We start from the raw sequence: 18686 nt of genomic DNA, 5'->3' as shown, positions 1-18686 counted from the left end.
CCTTGTAGATAACATCGGAAATTCACTGAGGTTTTTTGCAGATGATGCTGTAGTATATCGTGAGGTTGTAACAATGGAAAATTGTACTGAAATGCAGGAGGATCTGCAACGAATTGACGCATGGTGCAGGTAATGGCAATTGAATCTCAATGTAGACAAGTGTAATGTGCTGCGAATACATAGAAAGAAAGATCATTTATCATTTATCTACAATATAGCAGGCCTGCTACTGGAAGCAGTTAATTCCATAAATTATCTAGGAGTAGGCATTAGGAGTGATTTAAAATGGAATGACCATATAAAATTATTCGTCGATAAAGCAGATGCCAGACTGAGATTCGTTGGAAGAATCCTAAGGAAATGCAATCCGAAAACAGAGGAAGTAGGTTACAGTACACTTGTTCGCCCACTGCTTGAATACTGCTCACCGGTGTGGGATGTGTACCAGATAGGGCTGATAGAAGAGATATAGAAGATCCAACGGAGAGCAGTGCGCTTCTTTACAGGATCATTTAGTAATCGCGAAAGCGTTACAGAGATGACAGATAAACAGTGGAAGACTCTGCAAGAGAGACGCTCAGTTTCTCGGTACGAGCTTTTCTTGAAGCTTAGAGAACATACTGTCACTGAGGAGTCAAGCAGTATATTGCTCTCTGCCACGTATATCTCGCGAAGAGACCATGAGGATAAAATCAGAGAGATTAGAGCCCACACAGAGGCATATCGACAATCTTTCTTTCCACGAACAATACGAGACTGGAATAGAAGGGAGAAGTGATAGAGGTACTCAAGGTACCCACCGCCACACACCGTCAGGTGGCTTGCGGAGTATGGATATAGATGTAGATGTAGGACCTATACAGTGGTGCCTCGCTAACATGTATGAAAATATATTGTCAGCCTAATTCAGTTGTATGCACACACTTCCTTCCCTAAAATTAATTTTTTATCCGAACATCTACGTATCTTACTAGAATGTTTCAATTTAGAAATTGAGTTAGGAAAGGTACTACGATCACATTGGCAGGTATGCTACTAAACAGAGTCATGCACGTATTGGATCATGAATTTTCTTTCCTTTTCGTTTGCTTTTTCGCTCCTTTTGGAATTATTTCTCAAATTGATTATGTTTAATCTTTTGCACACTGTATGATTTCCATCCTTGTTGTCATAATATAGTATCCCATTCTTGAAACAGAGAAAATATACAAAATTATATAATTATTTTCAATTATTACAAACATGCTAACTCCCTCCCAATGGTGTCGACCTAGTATAGGTCGCCAGACACAGTGGTTAGGAAGAGAGATATTGTGAATTGTTCAAGGCTGACATAGTTATACTGATCCACATTTAGCCACATCAGAAATTGTAAGTCTAGGAATGCACCCAGGTATGGATGCGTGTAGGTAAAGAAACGTGACAGTTCCAGAACACTGATTGAAGATTAATTCCTTTGGATTTTGGTGTATGGTTTGATATTTATGTCATCTCCACAACACTGTACTACGACGCTAGCATGGCTGCATCAGATGTTCTCTACATCTACATCTATACTCTGCAAACCACTGTGAGGTGCACTACAGAGTGTACGTCAGCTTGTACCAATTATTAGTGTTTCTTCCTGTTCCATTCAAGTGTGGGGTGTGGGAAGAGTGATTGTTTGAATACTTCTGTGTGTACAGTAATTATTCTAGCCATATCCTCGCGATCTCTTTGAGAGCAATGTGTTCAAATGGTTCAAATGGCTCTAAGCACTATGGGACTTAAGATCTGAGACCATCAGTCCCCTAGAACTTAGAACCTTTATATCTAACTAACCTAAGGACATCACACACATCCATGCCCGAGGCAGGATTCGAACGTGCGAACGTAGCGCTCGCGAGGTTCCAGACTGAAGCTCCTAGAACCGCTCGGCCACAGCGGCCGTCAGCAATATATTGGGGGTTGTAGTATATCCCTAGAGAAATCAGCTAAAGCCGGTTCTTGAAACTCTGTTGATAAACTTTTGTCAGGATAGTTTACATCTGTCTTTAAGAGCTTATCACTTCAGGTCCTGTGATATCTCTGTGACACTCGTCCATGGATTAAACAAACACGTTACCATTGGCGCTGCCCTTCTCTGTATACATTCAATATCTCCTGTTAGTCCTATCTGTTATGGGTCCCACACACTTGAGCAATAGTCTAGGATGGGTCATATAAGTGCTCTGTGAGCAATCTCTTTTGTAGACTGATTGCACTTTCCCAGTATTCTATCAATAAACCAAGGTCTACCACTTACTTTACCCATACTGAACGTATGTAAGCATTCCATTTCATACCCCTATGCAGTGTTGTGTCCATGTATTTGTATGAGTTCACCGATTCCAACAGTGACTCATTGATATTAAAGTCATAGGATACTACATTTTTTTGTTGTGTGAAGTGCAATATTTTACATTTCTTAACATTTAGAGCAACTTCACAATCTCTGCACCACTTTGACATCTTATCAAGATGTAACTGAATATTTATGCTACTTCTTTCAGACAGTACTTCATTACTGGTGATACTATTAATAAGGTCTGCAAAGTCATTAAATATACAACATGAACAGTAAGGTTGCCTGCACACTTTCCTGTGGCAAACTCTTAGTTACTTCTACATCTGACGATGGTTCTCCATCCAAGATAACATGCTGTGTCCTCTCTACCAAAACGTCCTCAATCCAGTCACAAAATTCACTTGTTACCTGATATGATTGAACTTTTCGCAAAAAGTGTATGTGTGGTACTGAGTCAAATGCTTTTTGGAAATCGAGAGATACTGTATCTACCTGACTACCTTGATCCATAGCTTCCAGTATGTCATGTGAGAAAAATGCGAGTTGGGTTTCACAGGCTGGTTAGCATGGAGGAGGTCATTCTGTTCAAGATATCTCATTATGCGTAACCTCAGAATATGTTCTAATGTTCTACAACAAATCGATGTCAAGGATATTGGATGGTAGTTTTATGGATTACTTCTACCATACTTCTTATAGTTGGATGTCACCTGTTGTGTTGGGTACGATGTTTTGTTCAAAGGGTATGCATTAAGTTTTAGTGAGAACAGGGGCAAACTCAGCTGCAGCTTCAGTATAGGGTCTGAAAGGGATCCCATCAGGCCTGGAGCTTTGTTCAGTTTGCTAACGATGTCAGCTGTTTCTCAATTCCACTGGTACTAATAACTTATTTCATTCATGTTTTCAGTGGTACGATGATTAAATTGGGGTAATTCTTCCGTGTTTCACTTTTTAAAGGAACATTTCAAAACAGAGTTAAGCATTTCAGCTTTTGCTTTGCTACCCTTAATTTCAATTCCTGTCTCATTCGCTAGGGACAGAACACTTATTTTGGAGCTACTATTAACAGCCTCCATCTTTGTGTTGACTTCTTCTCCAAAAAGTGCGAGTCCTCATAGAATTGCAGGTTAGGTAAGAAAATGAAAACTTGCAACTTCTGCATGTTATAACTTTTAATTAACACAATACCGGGAGAGTGCAAGTACATATGTCTTTACAGTACCAGCTAAAAAAACCAACAGACACCAAGTTCAGTGAAAAACCATTGGAGATCATAAAAAATTGATAGTATAGGATTCAATTTGCTGTCAGCTTACTCAGATGTAATCATTCCTCCATATGATACCATTGTCACGCGTGGATGGTGCGAATAAGAATCATTACAAATGTTTATTTATATGTGTAGGAGATTTAAAGAACTACACCATGGACAATAGCTTAATGTATACTATTTCTTTTTGGCAGCTTATGTCCAAGTGTCTCTGAAAGGCCAGAATCGAGATACTTTGTGCAAGCACTTTCCACTAATGAACTGATTTCATGTTCAGCTTTACTATTCTATTCTGCTCTTGTATATGCGTCGTACTGGTTTCATCTATGATGCCAATCTTCTTGGAGTGATTATGAAGTTCATCATTAACATACTCTATCTTATTGTTGGTTATGATAACTGTTAGCTTATTAACTGTCTGCCTATCCAACAACAGTTGAAACTCTAAGAAAACAGAAGCGTTATCAGTTTTGCTCTTAACAAAATATAAAGATTTGTACAAAGCACATTCATCTTTATAAACGACAAAGTAGCTGGCTTCAGCTAACGATGTGAGTGACATCCATCTGCATACATTGGCATGAAATATTTGTCCTGGGGTATAAAGACTAGTTGGCAAATTCGAATTAAATTAGTGTTTGTTATACGATCTCTGTTCTCATTTCTCAACGATCATCAATATTTGGGCACAGCGTTTCTCTAGGGGCCCAAGATTCGTTTCTATCACAGAATACCAGAGACAATAAATTCCATACTCCATAGATATGATAAACTTATGAGAAAATGTGGGTGTGTATGAATGCGTGGATGTTTATGTGCATCTTCGGGGACTGTTTGCGGCGTCAGAGTAAAGTTCTTACGAAGCTTCAGGTGTTGTGATATGCTGTACCGTTTGTCATGAACTGCGACAACCACAGCTGAGCACTATGGCTAAACTGGAGTGGAGGAGAATAATTCACTGGGGTCCACTGACTGCTTTAGGTTGGTTTACATTTTTCAATCATCGTACCAATACGCATTGTGGCAGATCTTGGAAACTGTGTGACCACTTTTTATATTCGCTGTTGTTTTCTCATGAGTGCAGACAGGTTTCTGGCACCAGTTTTGTATGGATAGAATGAACAGCTTATGTCATTGATGGGATTCCCCTTCCCATGTATTAAGAATAGAAAACCTACGAGGGTAACGTAAGCAGGCGTCGTTTAAGCGTGTAATCTGCTACTTAACCAATAATTTTACTCCTAAAACCAAACATAAAGGCGTGTAACACCCATATTTGTGCTAGGAGCAATATATAAGTTAACCGAATCTACTGACTCCATGTATTTCACTTTATCTTATTGACGCTAACTTTCAGTTTAGCTATAATTTCAATTAACTTTAGAATCATTACAGATGTGAGCAGATTTCCTTCTGCAAGTCTCCTGTATTAGAGTTCTGGCCTGGCAAACAGTTTTAATCTGTCAGGAAGTTTCAAAACCAGTGTACACACTGCTACAAAGTGAAAAAAAACCACATTGACGGTGATTAATCACGTTCTTCGCGAAGTCCTTACTTTCAGGAGTGCAGGTCTCACTAGGTGTGTAAGAGAGCTGCTGTGAAGTGACGAAAACGATTGAGAGTTCGGTGCCCGTCTCACAAATTTCATTACATAAGCCTGCACATCATAAACATTGGTGAAACTGTAAATAATGTAACATTTAAAAAGTTACATACATACATAATTATGTGGCAAATTCAACAATTATTTCAAATTCAGAAATATAAATAATTTATTATTAAAGGAGACCATTCATTCAAAAGATTTCTTTCCAAAAGCTAACAAAGTTTTCATTCTCTTTTGTGTGTGTGTCTGTTGATGACTTGACATTTACATTTTTGGTGAATGGTTTCCTGTTGTTCTAAATTATTTACTTTCTGCAGAACGTTCCTATTATAGGTATGTCAGATTCAACAAATGTACAAACACCACCTCTCTCAATACTACATCATACACAGAATATCAGTACTCTTTTGGGAGGCCAGGTTCTTGTTGTCACAAGTCGTGATAAATGGGATTGTGGAAATAATGGTATGTACTTTAAAAAAATGTTTGTCCAACTGGCCCAGCTGGTAGCACCTTGTATAGACTTATTGTCAGAATTATGTTGAAAATTGCAATGGTCTGGGAGGTGAATGAGACCAGAAGGTGACAAATATGACTCACAGGCAGAAGCAGTGTCATCACTGATGGGATTGGTACACAAAGAAGCTACATTCTGAAAGAAGGCAGCAGTTCCTCCAGTAACCACAAAGGCAGAAATCAACAGAAATTGGATGGCAGCTGTGATCCTACACGCAGTTATGGTTGGAATGAATATTGTTAAAAATCTCTTGCTTCCTTATGGACAAAATATTAGTCTGCAATGAGTAGATCATTGGATATCAAGAGAATCCATCAGTCAAAAATAGAATGCTCATTTGGGTGGAAAGCAAGGGGAAGTTAAATGGATGTGGGAATACAAATATTGTGTGGAGAAAATGGAAAATGTAGAAATGAAAAGGCAGCCAGTAAATATTTTAACTATCTGTGACACATGATAGGAAGAGAGATATTTGGATGGGGTATCATAAGAATGTTGATGCTGGATCAGATAATAATAGTGGGAATAACAATGAATAGGGTGATTGGCAAATTGAGTAAAGAGTTATATGCAATAAACCACAAAGAACATTGATTTTGAAATGGAGTAAATAGCTGATGAATACTGCAATCACACAAGTATACATCCCAAGCAGAGATGTGGATAATAGAGAAATTTAAGAATTGTGTGATAATATTAATGAATTCCTGAAATATGTCAAAGGATTTTGTAGTTAATTATAATAAGAGAATGGTATACAGTTATTGGTGAAGATGGGGAACAGAATACAACAGGCCAGTTCAGTAGGCCTATTGGCAAGTGAAATGAGGTGATAGAAGTATAAACAGAGTTCTGTACCATGAATTACTCATTGCAAACACACTTTTTGGGATTGCCTTGAGGAGGCTCAAAATATGTATTGGATTGGATATTTTGGTAAAACAATGATTCAGAAATCAAATGAAGATTGCAAGATTTATCTAGATTCCGACATTGGTAGTCATTGTAACCTATTATTAATGGAAAACCAATTGAAATTCAATAATTTAAAGATAAAGTAGCCGATATGTTGGAAACTAGACGAACCCAAGGAAGCAAATATGTACAAGAGTACTTTACTGAAGAATAGAAAAGAAAATTACAAATAGTTTAGGAATAACTGGTTTGATGCTAAGAAAGGTAGGTATATGTGGGACTCGCTTCAGGAATATTAAAGATCAGATTTCTGAAAAATAAGGAAATGTATACCAAAATCAGGAAATGTATAAGGCAAGGATGCTCATTGTTACCCCTAATACTTAATAGCTGGAAGTGACCTGGAATAAAGTTAGGTGCCTAATACAATGGAGCATCTATTAACAAAGGCTATAATATGCATAAAAATTAAAACATCAGGATCTTTCCACATCAACTGTCCGAGGGGTCCCCACTCGACCATCTCAGATTCTGTTAAAAATTGATATGTGTGTACATATGTTTGTGTTATGTCACTATTCAAAATTTTGGCTCAATCCTTTCAGTGGTTCGAGAGCTAGGGCCACCTTAGTGGACCCATACCAAATCATAAAGTGCACGGGGTGAATAATTTGGCCTACTTTGGTATAGCTTAGTGCATCTGTTGTGACATATATCACCTTGAATTTTTGTACACTAGTAAAACTTTTAGTGCTGAATGTAGCTGTAGCACTCAAATTGCTCAGAAATTACTATCCCCTATTGCTACTTGGTCTGAAAGTACCTTGTACAATTTATCGTGAAAGATTTACGTCATACTTTAAGCATCTTTTATTATAAGGGAAAAGCAGCTATGACCTTGATTTTTGAGCTGCTAGCCAACAACCAGGTGCTCATTATACCACACCAGTATTAGCATTTGTGAGTGTATACTTCTGATTGGTTTACGGAAGTGTCAGATTCCACCCGTCTGCTTTGACCCATGCTGTCATCAATATGGCGGAAATGGCTATTCTAAGTGTCTCCATAATGGTGCCTATGATGTGATTACATACACATGGCAACAAACACGAAAACACGTATAAAAATAAGAGGCCAATCGCAGCTGATGATACCAAAACAACGCCAACAGCAAAAACTACGGAAATTGGAATCAAGACATTTCCCTTGACCACAGCTGACAATATCAAAACACCAATATCTACAAATAAAATTACGAAAATTTGAATCGGTCATTTCCCTTAACGTATATAGATCAACCCCAACTATTGATACGAAAAAAACCAACGCCTACAACTACAAAAACCAAAACCACAACACCTCAAAAATTCAAAAGTCGTAAACTCCGCTTCGTAATGACGTCACACACCACATCACTATTATGTCATGGGTCAGAGCAGGCGGCAGATCGGATGCTTCCGTTGACCCCTTCTGATTTTATTGAGCCTTATCTCAAGTGTCAGATTGAAAATTTACAAATTTTTCAAGACCGGATTTTAATATAGCTACCATCACTGATCTTCTTTTAACTGACACCATTGGAAAGAGCTCAGTTTTTTGCTACAAGGAACATTAAAAAGTAGAATGGTAATATTCCATATAAGATTTTTAAACTAGCTTCAAAGATACCTTAGCTTTTGCACATACCGCATGCTTGACATAATATCTTTAATGAATGCATACAAAAATCAGCAAATAAACAATATTGTTGTGAACATAACAAAGCAATAAGTTCCCAAAATGAACCAAGCATCATAAATTTGTTCCCGGAGTTTGTGAAACCATTTTCATGGCTCTAAAATTCTCTTCAATGCTCTTCAGCACCTCTGATAGGTTTCTGACCCATGGAATTGGCACTTAGAGCTGGCAGAATGTCGATTATCTGCTACTCTGGGATCCAGTAGGGGTCCTTTCTTAGGGGCCAATGTAATGAATTAGTTGGACCATGTGGATGCATGAAACTGACTAAGGCATCTCTCAATTGGAACACTCAGAGTTTACTGATTGATCAATACTTGCAATAAATGACACCGTGTCATTGGATACTCTGCTAATTTGTAACCGTTTTTCATCGATTGGACTGAAGCAGTGGTTTTCTCTGGTCCCTGCAACTGTGCAACCATTTTCAAATCTTGGCGACTTGCTCTTTCTGCTAATCACTTTGTTGTGCCCCCATTATCATCATATGGAGACTTTCCATGGCTCGTGGCGAAGTAGTTCCGTTCTGCACTGATACTAAAGTCATTGTAGTGCTGATATAGAGTCATGAAGTTCTTGAAATTTTTGTATTGTGTGGCTGATCTATTGCGGAAATAGCTGATGTGCTTCAGCACTGGAAAGTGGGTTTGCAGGTGATCAATCAGCTTGGAGCAGAAAACACGAACTGCAACTGCATCATGTCGCAAGCAATCACTGATGATGCTGAAGCTAAGAGACTCAATCTTTCCAGTCAAAGCCTTGTAATAAATAACAAAGGGATATAATGTGGCCCTTCCCCCATGAACCATGGACCTTGCCGTTGGTGGGGAGGCTTGTGTGCCTCAGCGATGCAGATGGCCGTACCGTAGGTGCAACCACAACGGAGGGGTATCTGTTGAGAGGCCAGACAAACATGTGGTTCCTGAAGAGGGGCAGCAGCCTTTTCAGTAGTTGCAGGGGCAACAGTCTGGATGATTGACTGATCTGGCCTTGTAACATTAACCAAAACGGCCTTGCTGTGCTGGTACTGTGAACGGCTGAAAGCAAGGGGAAACTACAGCCGTAATTTTTCCCGAGGACATGCAGCTTTACTTTACGATTAAATGATGATGGCGTCCTCTTGGGTAAAATATTCCGGAGGTAAAATAGTCCCCCATTCGGATCTCCGGGCGGGGACTACTCTAGAGGACGTCGTTATCAGGAGAAAGAAAACTGGCATTCTACGGATCGGAGCGTGGAATGTCAGATCCCTTAATCGGGCAGGTAGGTTAGAAAATTTAAAAAGGGAAATGGATAGGTTAAAGTTAGATATAGTGGGAATTAGTGAAGTTCGGTGGCAGGAGGAACAAGACTTTTGGTCAGGTGATTACAGGGTTATAAATACAAAATCAAATAGTGGTAATGCAGGAGTAGGTTTAATAATGAATAAAAGAATAGGAGTGCGGGTTAGCTACTACAAACAGCATAGTGAACGCATTATTGTGGCCAAGATAGACACAAAGCCCATGCCTACTACAGTAGTACAAGTTTATATGCCAACTAGCTCTGCAGATGATGATGAAATTGATGAAATGTATAACGAGATAAAAGAAATTATTCAGGTAGTGAAGGGAGACGAAAATTTAATAGTCATGGGTGACGGGAATTCGTCAGTAGGAAAAGGGAGAGAAGGAAACATAGTAGGTGAATATGGATTGGGGGGAAGAAATGAAAGAGGAAGCCGCCTTGTAGAATTTTGCACAGAGCATAACTTAATCATAGCTAACACTTGGTTCAAGAATCATAAAAGAAGGTTGTATACATGGAAGAATCCTGGAGATACTAATAGGTATCAGATAGATTATATAATGGTAAGACAGAGATTTAGGAACCAGGTTTTAAGTTGTAAGACATTTCCAGGGGCAGATGTGGATTCTGACCACAATCTATTGGTTATGAACTGCAGATTGAAACTGAAGAAACTGCAAAAAGGTGGGAATTTAAGGAGATGGGACATGGATAAACTGAAAAAACCAGAGGTTGTAGAGAGTTTCAGGGAGAGCATAAGGGAACAATTGACAGGAATGGGGGAAAGAAATACAGTAGAAGAAGAATGGGTAGCTCTGAGGGATGAAGTAGTGAAGGCAGCAGAGGATCAAGTAGGTAAAAAGACGAGGGCTAATAGAAATCCTTGGGTAACAGAAGAAATATTGAATTTAATTGATGAAAGGAGAAAATATAAAAATGCAGTAAATGAAGCAGGCAAAAAGAGATACAAACGTCTCAAAAATGAGATCGACAGGAAGTGCAAAATGGCTAAGCAGGGATGGCTAGAGGACAAATGTAAGGATGTAGAGGCTTGTCTCACTATGGGCAAGATAGATACTGCCTACAGGAAAATTAAAGAGACCTTTGGAGAGAAGAGAACCACTTGTATGAATATCAAGAGCTCAGATGGCAACCCAGTTCTAAGCAAAGAAGGGAAGGCAGAAAGGTGGAAGGAGTATATAGAGGGTTTATACAAGGGCGATGTACTTGAGGACAATATTATGGAAATGGAAGAGGATGTAGATGAAGATGAAATGGGAGATAAGATACTGCGTGAAGAGTTTGACAGAGCACTGAAAGACCTGAGTCGAAACAAGGCCCCGGGAGTAGACAACATTCCATTAGAACTACTGATGGCCTTGGGAGAGCCAGTCATGACAAAACTCTACCATCTGGTGAGCAAGATGTATGAGACAGGCGAAATACCCACAGACTTCAAGAAGAATATAATAATTCCAATACCAAAGAAAGCAGGTGTTGACAGATGTGAAAATTACCGAACTATCAGTTTAATAAGTCACAGCTGCAAAATACTAACGCGAATTCTTTACAGACGAATGGAAAAACTGGTAGAAGCGGATCTCGGGGAAGATCAGTTTGGATTCCATAGAAATGTAGGAACACGTGAGGCAATACTAACCTTACGACTTATCTTAGAAGAAAGATTAAGAAAAGGCAAACCTACGTTTCTAGCATTTGTAGACTTAGAGAAAGCTTTTGACAACGTTAACTGGAATACTCTCTTTCAAATTCTGAAGGTGGCAGGGGTAAAATACAGAGAGCGAAAGGCTATTTACAATTTGTACAGAAACCAGATGGCAGTTATAAGAGTCGAGGGGCATGAAAGGGAAGCAGTGGTTGGGAAAGGAGTGAGACAGGGTTGTAGCCTCTCCCCGATGTTATTCAATCTGTATATTGAGCAAGCAGTAAAGGAAACAAAAGAAAAATTCGGGGTAGGTATTAAAATTCATGGAGAAGAAGTAAAAACTTTGAGGTTCGCCGATGACATTGTAATTCTGTCAGAGACAGCAAAGGACTTGGAAGAGCAGTTGAACGGAATGGACAGTGTCTTGAAAGGAGGATATAAGATGAACATCAACAAAAGCAAAACGAGGATAATGAAATGTAGTCAAATTAAATCAGGTGATGCTGAGGGGATTAGATTAGGAAATGAGACACTTAAAGTAGTAAAGGAGTTTTGCTATTTAGGGAGTAAAATAACTGATGATGGTCGAAGTAGAGAGGATATAAAATGTAGACTGGCAATGGCAAGGAAATCGTTTGTGAAGAAGAGAAATTTGTTAACATCGAGTATAGATTTAAGTGTCAGGAAGTCGTTTCTGAAAGTATTTGTATGGAGTGTAGCCATGTATGGAAGTGAAACATGGACGATAACCAGTTTGGACAAGAAGAGAATAGAAGCTTTCGAAATGTGGTGCTACAGAAGAATGCTGAAGATAAGGTGGGTAGATCACGTAACTAATGAGGAAGTATTGAATAGGATTGGGGAGAAGAGAAGTTTCTGGCACAACTTGACTAGAAGAAGAGATCGGTTGGTAGGACATGTTTTGAGGCATCAAGGGATCACAAATTTAGCATTGGAGGGCAGCGTGGAGGGTAAAAATCGTAGAGGGAGACCAAGAGATCAATACACTAAGCAGATTCAGAATGATGTAGGTTGCAGTAGGTACTGGGAGATGATGAAGCTTGCACAGGATAGAGTAGCATGGAGAGCTGCATCAAACCAGTCTCAGGACTGAAGACCACAACAACATAATGTGGCCTGACTATTTTCCCAGTGGAAGCCTTGTACAGCGTACTGCACGATAAATGAATAATTTCCTGCTAAATCCATCACAACAACCAGATTTCCACCTTTTAGATTTTCCTTAGTTTCTTTTAGGTCGTTGCTTTGATGTTTTGCTATGTAATGATGGGGTGAGAGATTCACAATTTTGGTCATGATGTTTTGGATAAATTCTTCAATCGTTGACTGCTTTGTCTCCAGGGTATCTTGGTCGGTGTGTATCCATTCCTTGTATTCAGTTGCTTCATCAATGTCATTCCCTTCAAATGCAGCTTCTACAAATCTTTCCAAGACTTCTAATCCAGGGCATTGGTCAGATTGTCGGAGCATGCAATCTTTTGAATCCACATTGCAAACTGTTTTGGCTAACAAACTCTTGTAGTCATCCTTAATTGCAGTCGCTGCTAGCTTCAACTTGACATTTTGATGAGCTGTACAAACACAAACTGAGTGTGTTCCTGCTGAACGAACTGTGATGCACCACTTTGGCCAGAGCCCACAAAATTTGGAAAAGCCAACTTTTGGTAAATTTTGTGTGCAGTATTCTTGATAGGCTTCTTTCAAGTTACAAAGCAGCAGACGTTTCTGCATATGAACTTTTGGGCCAGCTGGTGTCCTTACGACAACATAGTCCTTTTTTCCAGGGCAGATTCGGCTGGCTTCATCACTGTCATAGAATTTTGCTACACTTTCCTTAATATCTTCTTGCGAAGCCTTTCCTCGCTTTGGATCTGGTTTCGCTAATATGCCTTTCTCTTCCCTCAGCTTTCTGGCAGTAATTACCATTCGCTCAGACACGTTGAATTCTTCCATTGTTTTTTAATGCTTGTTAACTCATAGGGACCAAAGTTAAAATTTGAATTTTCTCAGAAGCTGAGAACACCTCCAGCTTTGCTTTCAGTTCATTGATGAGAATTTTGTATGAAGAGCAATCGTGGAATTTTTGACCTGGTTGCGGTTCTATGACATCATCTGCTTTAAGCTTGCCAATTTCAGCAGTTGTGGTAACTACAACCATTTGAACTTGCCTTATCTTTTGTTTTGCGTATCCACTAGAATCCTGGTTTGAAACGTGCTGAAATTTTAGTGGTGACACACCAATTGCTGTCAAGCTAGAGTCAAAGCTGTCTGAAGCAACCGTAGCATCATCTTCATTAGACTCTGATGGTGGCAAAGGCTTGTCCTTTTTTGCATTGACGTCAACTCTACAACCAGGGCAAAGCTTCTGCCCGGACTTAACATCAACTGTCGTAAGTTGTTTCAAAAAGTCGGCTATTGCTACATCAATAAGATGCAGACCTTTGTTGAACACATGATTCTTCTTTTGAAATGGATTGCAGCATGATTTCTGCAGGTATTGAAGCCTGGTCAACAGTTCTGCTTCATGATGTAAACATATTTTGGCATCACAATCAAGCTGAAACGCAACTCGTCGAATCAGCAAGTTCTGATCCTCCTCGGAGAGGTTACTAATTGACTTCAGAAGGTGTTTGTCCTTGGTGAATTTAATTAAATGACACATAGACTTGTTGATTTGTCCAATGGTGCACTGCTCTAGACCCATATTTCCTTTGTTTGAAGCCATAACATGTTGTAACTTCAGCATAATAACCACAAATGATGCAGTAATTGGCAATTTGTGTACAAACATGAGTGCTACCCAAATCAGAATGTATGAAATGAGAATACTGGAGAACATTCCATAACATTACATAAAATTCCGGAAGTTTCTAGTGCCTTGTTATAAAACTGTTGTACCAGCATAAAGATTTTGGAATCCATGCCTTGTTTTATAAAACAGTGGTACCTACATATCAAATATCCAGAAATTTACGGAACCCATGCCCTGTTATAAAATAGTCATACCTACATATCAAATTTCCAGAAGTTTCTGGAATCTGTTACAAAACTGTCGTACCAGCATATCGAATTTCCAGAAGTTTCTGGAATCCATGCCCTGTGTTGTAAAACAGCAATATTTGCATCTCAGTTTACAAAAATTTCTGGAACCTCTGCCCTGCATTATAAAACAGTCATATCTGTTTATCTAATTTCCAGAAGTTTCTGGAATCCATATATGAAATAGTTGTACCTGCACATCAAAGGAACAAAGGTACCATGCTAAAAATAATTTGTACAAGGGCTATCCACAAAGTACATTACGTTTTCGTTTGTGTCCGTTAGGGGCGGGGCTAGTGCGGACATCTTGGTGTCATGGCATTCCGCCGCTCAGTCGGCATCCTGCCATGCTAGTGAGAGGTTCGTGCTGTACTCCGTTGAGTTACTGTGACTGTTTGAAATGTCAGTGTTAATTGAAAATGCCGCGAAGTGTGAAGTGCGTGCTGTAATAAGGTTTCTGACTGCAAAAAACTGTACACCGATAGAAATCTATCGGCAGCTTTGTGAAGTGTATGGGGACAACATAATCACTGAAGGTGGAGTGCGTAAATGGGTCATAAAATTTAAAAATGGTCGAACTAACGTTCACGACGAAGAGCGAAGTGGAAGACCCAGCATAGTGACTGCCAAACTTGTCGAAAAAGTCGATGCCGCTGTCCGTGAAAACCGTAATTTCACAATACCGGAACTCTCTGAGTTTTCCACAAATTTCACGAAGTTTGTTGCACGAAATCATTACCGAAAAGCTTGGTTACCACAAGTTTTGTGCAAGATGGATACCAAAAATCTTGACAGAGATTCACAAAAATCAGCGAATGGCTGCAGCGTTAACGTTTTTGGACGCTTACGAGAAAGATGGCGACTCATTACTCTATCGCATTGTTACTGGTGACGAAACATGGGTTAAGCATGTGAACTGCGAGACAAAATTGCAGTCAATGCAGTGGGGGCACACAAATTCCCCCAAAAACCCAAGAAATGCATGCAGACAATGTCGGCAAGGAAGGTGATGGCAACTGTCTTTTGGGACAGAAAAGGTGTGTGATTTTTGTGGATTTCCTGGAAAGAGGCACTACAATAAACTCTCAAAGGTATTGCCAAACTCTGCACAACCTCAGAAGAGCAATACAAAACAAGCGCAGGGGAATGTTGGGCTCAAAGATCTTGCTGATTCATGACAACGCCCGGGCCCACACGGCAAATGCCACTTGTGAAGTTCTCGAATCTTTTAAATGGGAGTTGTTTCCTCATCCGCCGTACAGTCCCGACCTGGCACCGAGCGACTTCCTCTTCTTCCCAGCAATGAAGAAGTGGTTGACTATGCAGCGTTTTGATGACGACGCACGGCTTCAAGAAGAGGTAACCACGTGGTTGAAGGCGCAGGCGGCCGAATTTTACGACGAAGGAATTTCCAAGCTCGTCCATCGCTACGATAAGTGCCTTAATTTAAATGGCAACTATGTAGAAAAGTAATATTTAAGTGTTGCTTTCATCTGTATATAATTAAAAAATTTTCCAATACTTTATTTATTTTTAATTCCAAAACGTAATGTACTAAGAAATCACATCACAAGTGCCTTCACATCTCCTGCACAACAGTTGCCAACAAGGTAATACATGCGGTAAGGGTAACAGCTTAGGTTTCTTTTGATCTATTTTAAACGCCTTATATGGAAAATGACCTTTTTCAAGTCCCTTATAGCAAAAAATGTGCTCTTTTCAGTCGTGTCAATAAAAAGATGATCAGAGTTGATAGCAATAAAAAAATTGATCCTGAAAAGTTCTAAAAATTTTAAATTTTCAATTTGACACTTGGGACAAGGGTCAATAAAATCAGAACTACACAAATCAAAAAAAAATTTGTATCACCCTGGTTCCCAGAACTCCTGAAGGTAAACATAGACTGTGGATATTGTATCAAAGACACAGTGCCTTTGACTGTTCAGAGAGGTCGATAAACCCTCCCGAAGATGTAAACAACCATGCATGAGAAGCGCCTAATAGGAGGAGGGGATCCGACAACCGATCAGTTCCAGTTATTCCACCAGGAAGGAGGTTCACAGCTCATGTTGTCTGTAGTTCAACCATGCCTAGACGGTCAATACGACGGTTTGATTGCATCCGCATTGTTACTTTGTGCCAGGAAGGGCTCTCAACAAGGGAAGTGTCCAGGTATCTCGGAGTGAACCGAAGCGATGTTGTACGGACATGGAGGAGATACAGAGAGATAGGAACTGTTGATGACATACCTTGCTCAGGCCATCCAAGGCCTACTACTGCAGTGGATGACCACTACCTATGGATTATGGCTTGGAGGAACCCTGACAGCAATGCCACCATGTTGAATAATGCTTTTCATGCAGCCACAGGACGTCTTATTATGACTCAAACTGTGCACAGGAGGCTGCATGATGTGCAGCTTCATTCCCGACATCCATGGCGAGGTCCGTCTTTTCAACCACGACACCTTGCAGCGTGGTACTGATGGGCCCAACAACATGCCAAATGGACCGCTCAGGATTGGTATCATGTTCTCTTCACCAATGAGTGTCAGATATGCCTTCAACCAGGCAATCTTGGAGACATTTTTGGAGGCAACACGGTCAGGCTGAACGGCTTAGACACACTGTCCAGTGAGTGCAGCAAGGTGGAGATTCCATACTGCTTTGGGATGGAATTATATGGGGCCGACGTACGCCGCTGGTGGTGATGGAAGGTGCCGTAACGGCTGTATGAAATGTGAATGCCATCCTCCGAGCAATAGTGCGACCATATTGGCAGCATATTGGCGAGGCATTTGTCATCATGGATGACAATTCGCGCCCCTATCGTGCACATCTTGTGAATGACTTCCTTCAGGATAATGACATCACTTGACTAGAGTGACTAGCATGTTCTCCAGACATGAACCCTATTGAACATGTCTGGGATAGATTGAAAAGATGTGTTTATGGACGACATGACCCACCAACCACTCTGAGGGATCTATGCTGAATTGCCATTGAGGAGTGGTACAATCTGGACCAACAGTACCTGGATGAACTTGTAGACAGTATGCCATGACAAATACAGGCATGCATCGATGCAAGAGGATGTGCTACTGGGTATTAGAGGTACTGGTGTGTACAGCAATGTGGACCACCACCTCTGAAGGTCTCACTGTTTGGTGGTACGGCATGCAATGTGTGGTTTTCATGAGCAATAATAAGGGTGGAAATGATGTTTATGTTGATCTCTATTTCAATTTTCTGTACAGGTTCCAGAACTCTCGGAACCGGGGTGATGCAAAACTTTTTTTTATTGGTGTATTTACTCATAAATGCTAATACTGGTGTAGTGTAGTGAGTACCTGGTTGTTGGCTAGCAGCCCAAAAAATTAAGGTTCCAGCTGCCTTTCCCTTTAGTAAAGGGTGGTTAAAGTAGGGCTTGAATCTTTCGCAATAAATTTTACAAGGCACTTTCAGACCAAGTAGCATAATGGATGGTCATTTCTAAGGAATTTGAATGAATTAGCTCCATTCAGCAACAGAAGTTGTTCTAGCATACAAAAATTTAGAGTGCTAGATATCACAGAAGGTGCACACAGCTATAACAAAGTTAACTGACATCTTCACACCATGCACTTTGTGACTAGGTATGGGTCCACTGAGGTAGCCCTAGCTCGGGAACGGATATAACCATTGAGCCAAAATTTTGCACATTGACCTTACACATACATATGTATACGAAAACAAGTTTTGAACTGAATGTGAGATGGTAGAGTGGGGACCATTTTTTTATACTAGGGCACTTGACATGGAATGACCCAGCAGGTAGACCTGCTGAATGGCTAAATGTGAAAGTTGTACAAGAGGCTCTTGAAGAGATGACTGAATTTTGCTGCTGAAGATGGTAAAGATGGAAATGGATCTCTTGGAAGCCTTTGAAATGTGATGTTACATGATGTTGAAGATCAAGTGGATTAATGAAGAAGAGAAGACATCCTGTAATAAGTCAGTCAGAGAAAAATCTTTATAAAGAATGTAGTAATCTGAGAGAGTAATAGTTTCACACGTATTGCAACATGATTCTTTGCTCAGAACTGTAATTGAAGATTTTGTGAAAGAAAATACATCACTGGTGCAGGCCCAAATATAAATATATGAAGTAGATCATTTCTGATGCAGCCGTAATGCTGAAATGAAGAGGATAACTGGAATGTAACAGGAATGGAGGCATGAATGAAACCAACTTAAGGTTCATGACAGATAACAAGAAATAAAAGCTGATGAAATCCTCTTGGGCCTCCACTTGGGTGGCTGC

At 39.9% G+C, this 18686-nt stretch overlaps 1 protein-coding gene across 2 annotated transcripts in view; it reads left to right on the top strand.

The window, feature by feature from the left end:
• Positions 1 to 4362: 4362 nt before the first annotated feature.
• LOC126259807 (palmitoyltransferase ZDHHC6) overlaps positions 4363 to 18686 on the top strand; it is a 124211-nt gene continuing 109887 nt past the window's right edge. For both annotated transcript variants that reach the window (XM_049956841.1, XM_049956850.1), the window contains exon 1: positions 4363 to 4577. In XM_049956841.1, coding sequence (XP_049812798.1) covers positions 4523 to 4577 — 55 coding nt within the window. In that variant the 5' untranslated portion in view covers positions 4363 to 4522. The remainder of the gene's footprint in view (positions 4578 to 18686) is intronic.

The sequence above is a fragment of the Schistocerca nitens genome, chromosome 1 (assembly GCF_023898315.1).
Source record: "Schistocerca nitens isolate TAMUIC-IGC-003100 chromosome 1, iqSchNite1.1, whole genome shotgun sequence".
Taxonomy (NCBI): Eukaryota; Metazoa; Arthropoda; class Insecta; order Orthoptera; family Acrididae; genus Schistocerca; species Schistocerca nitens.
The sequence above is the reverse complement of the archived record's forward strand: the minus strand, read 5'-3'. Positions and strand labels throughout refer to the sequence as shown.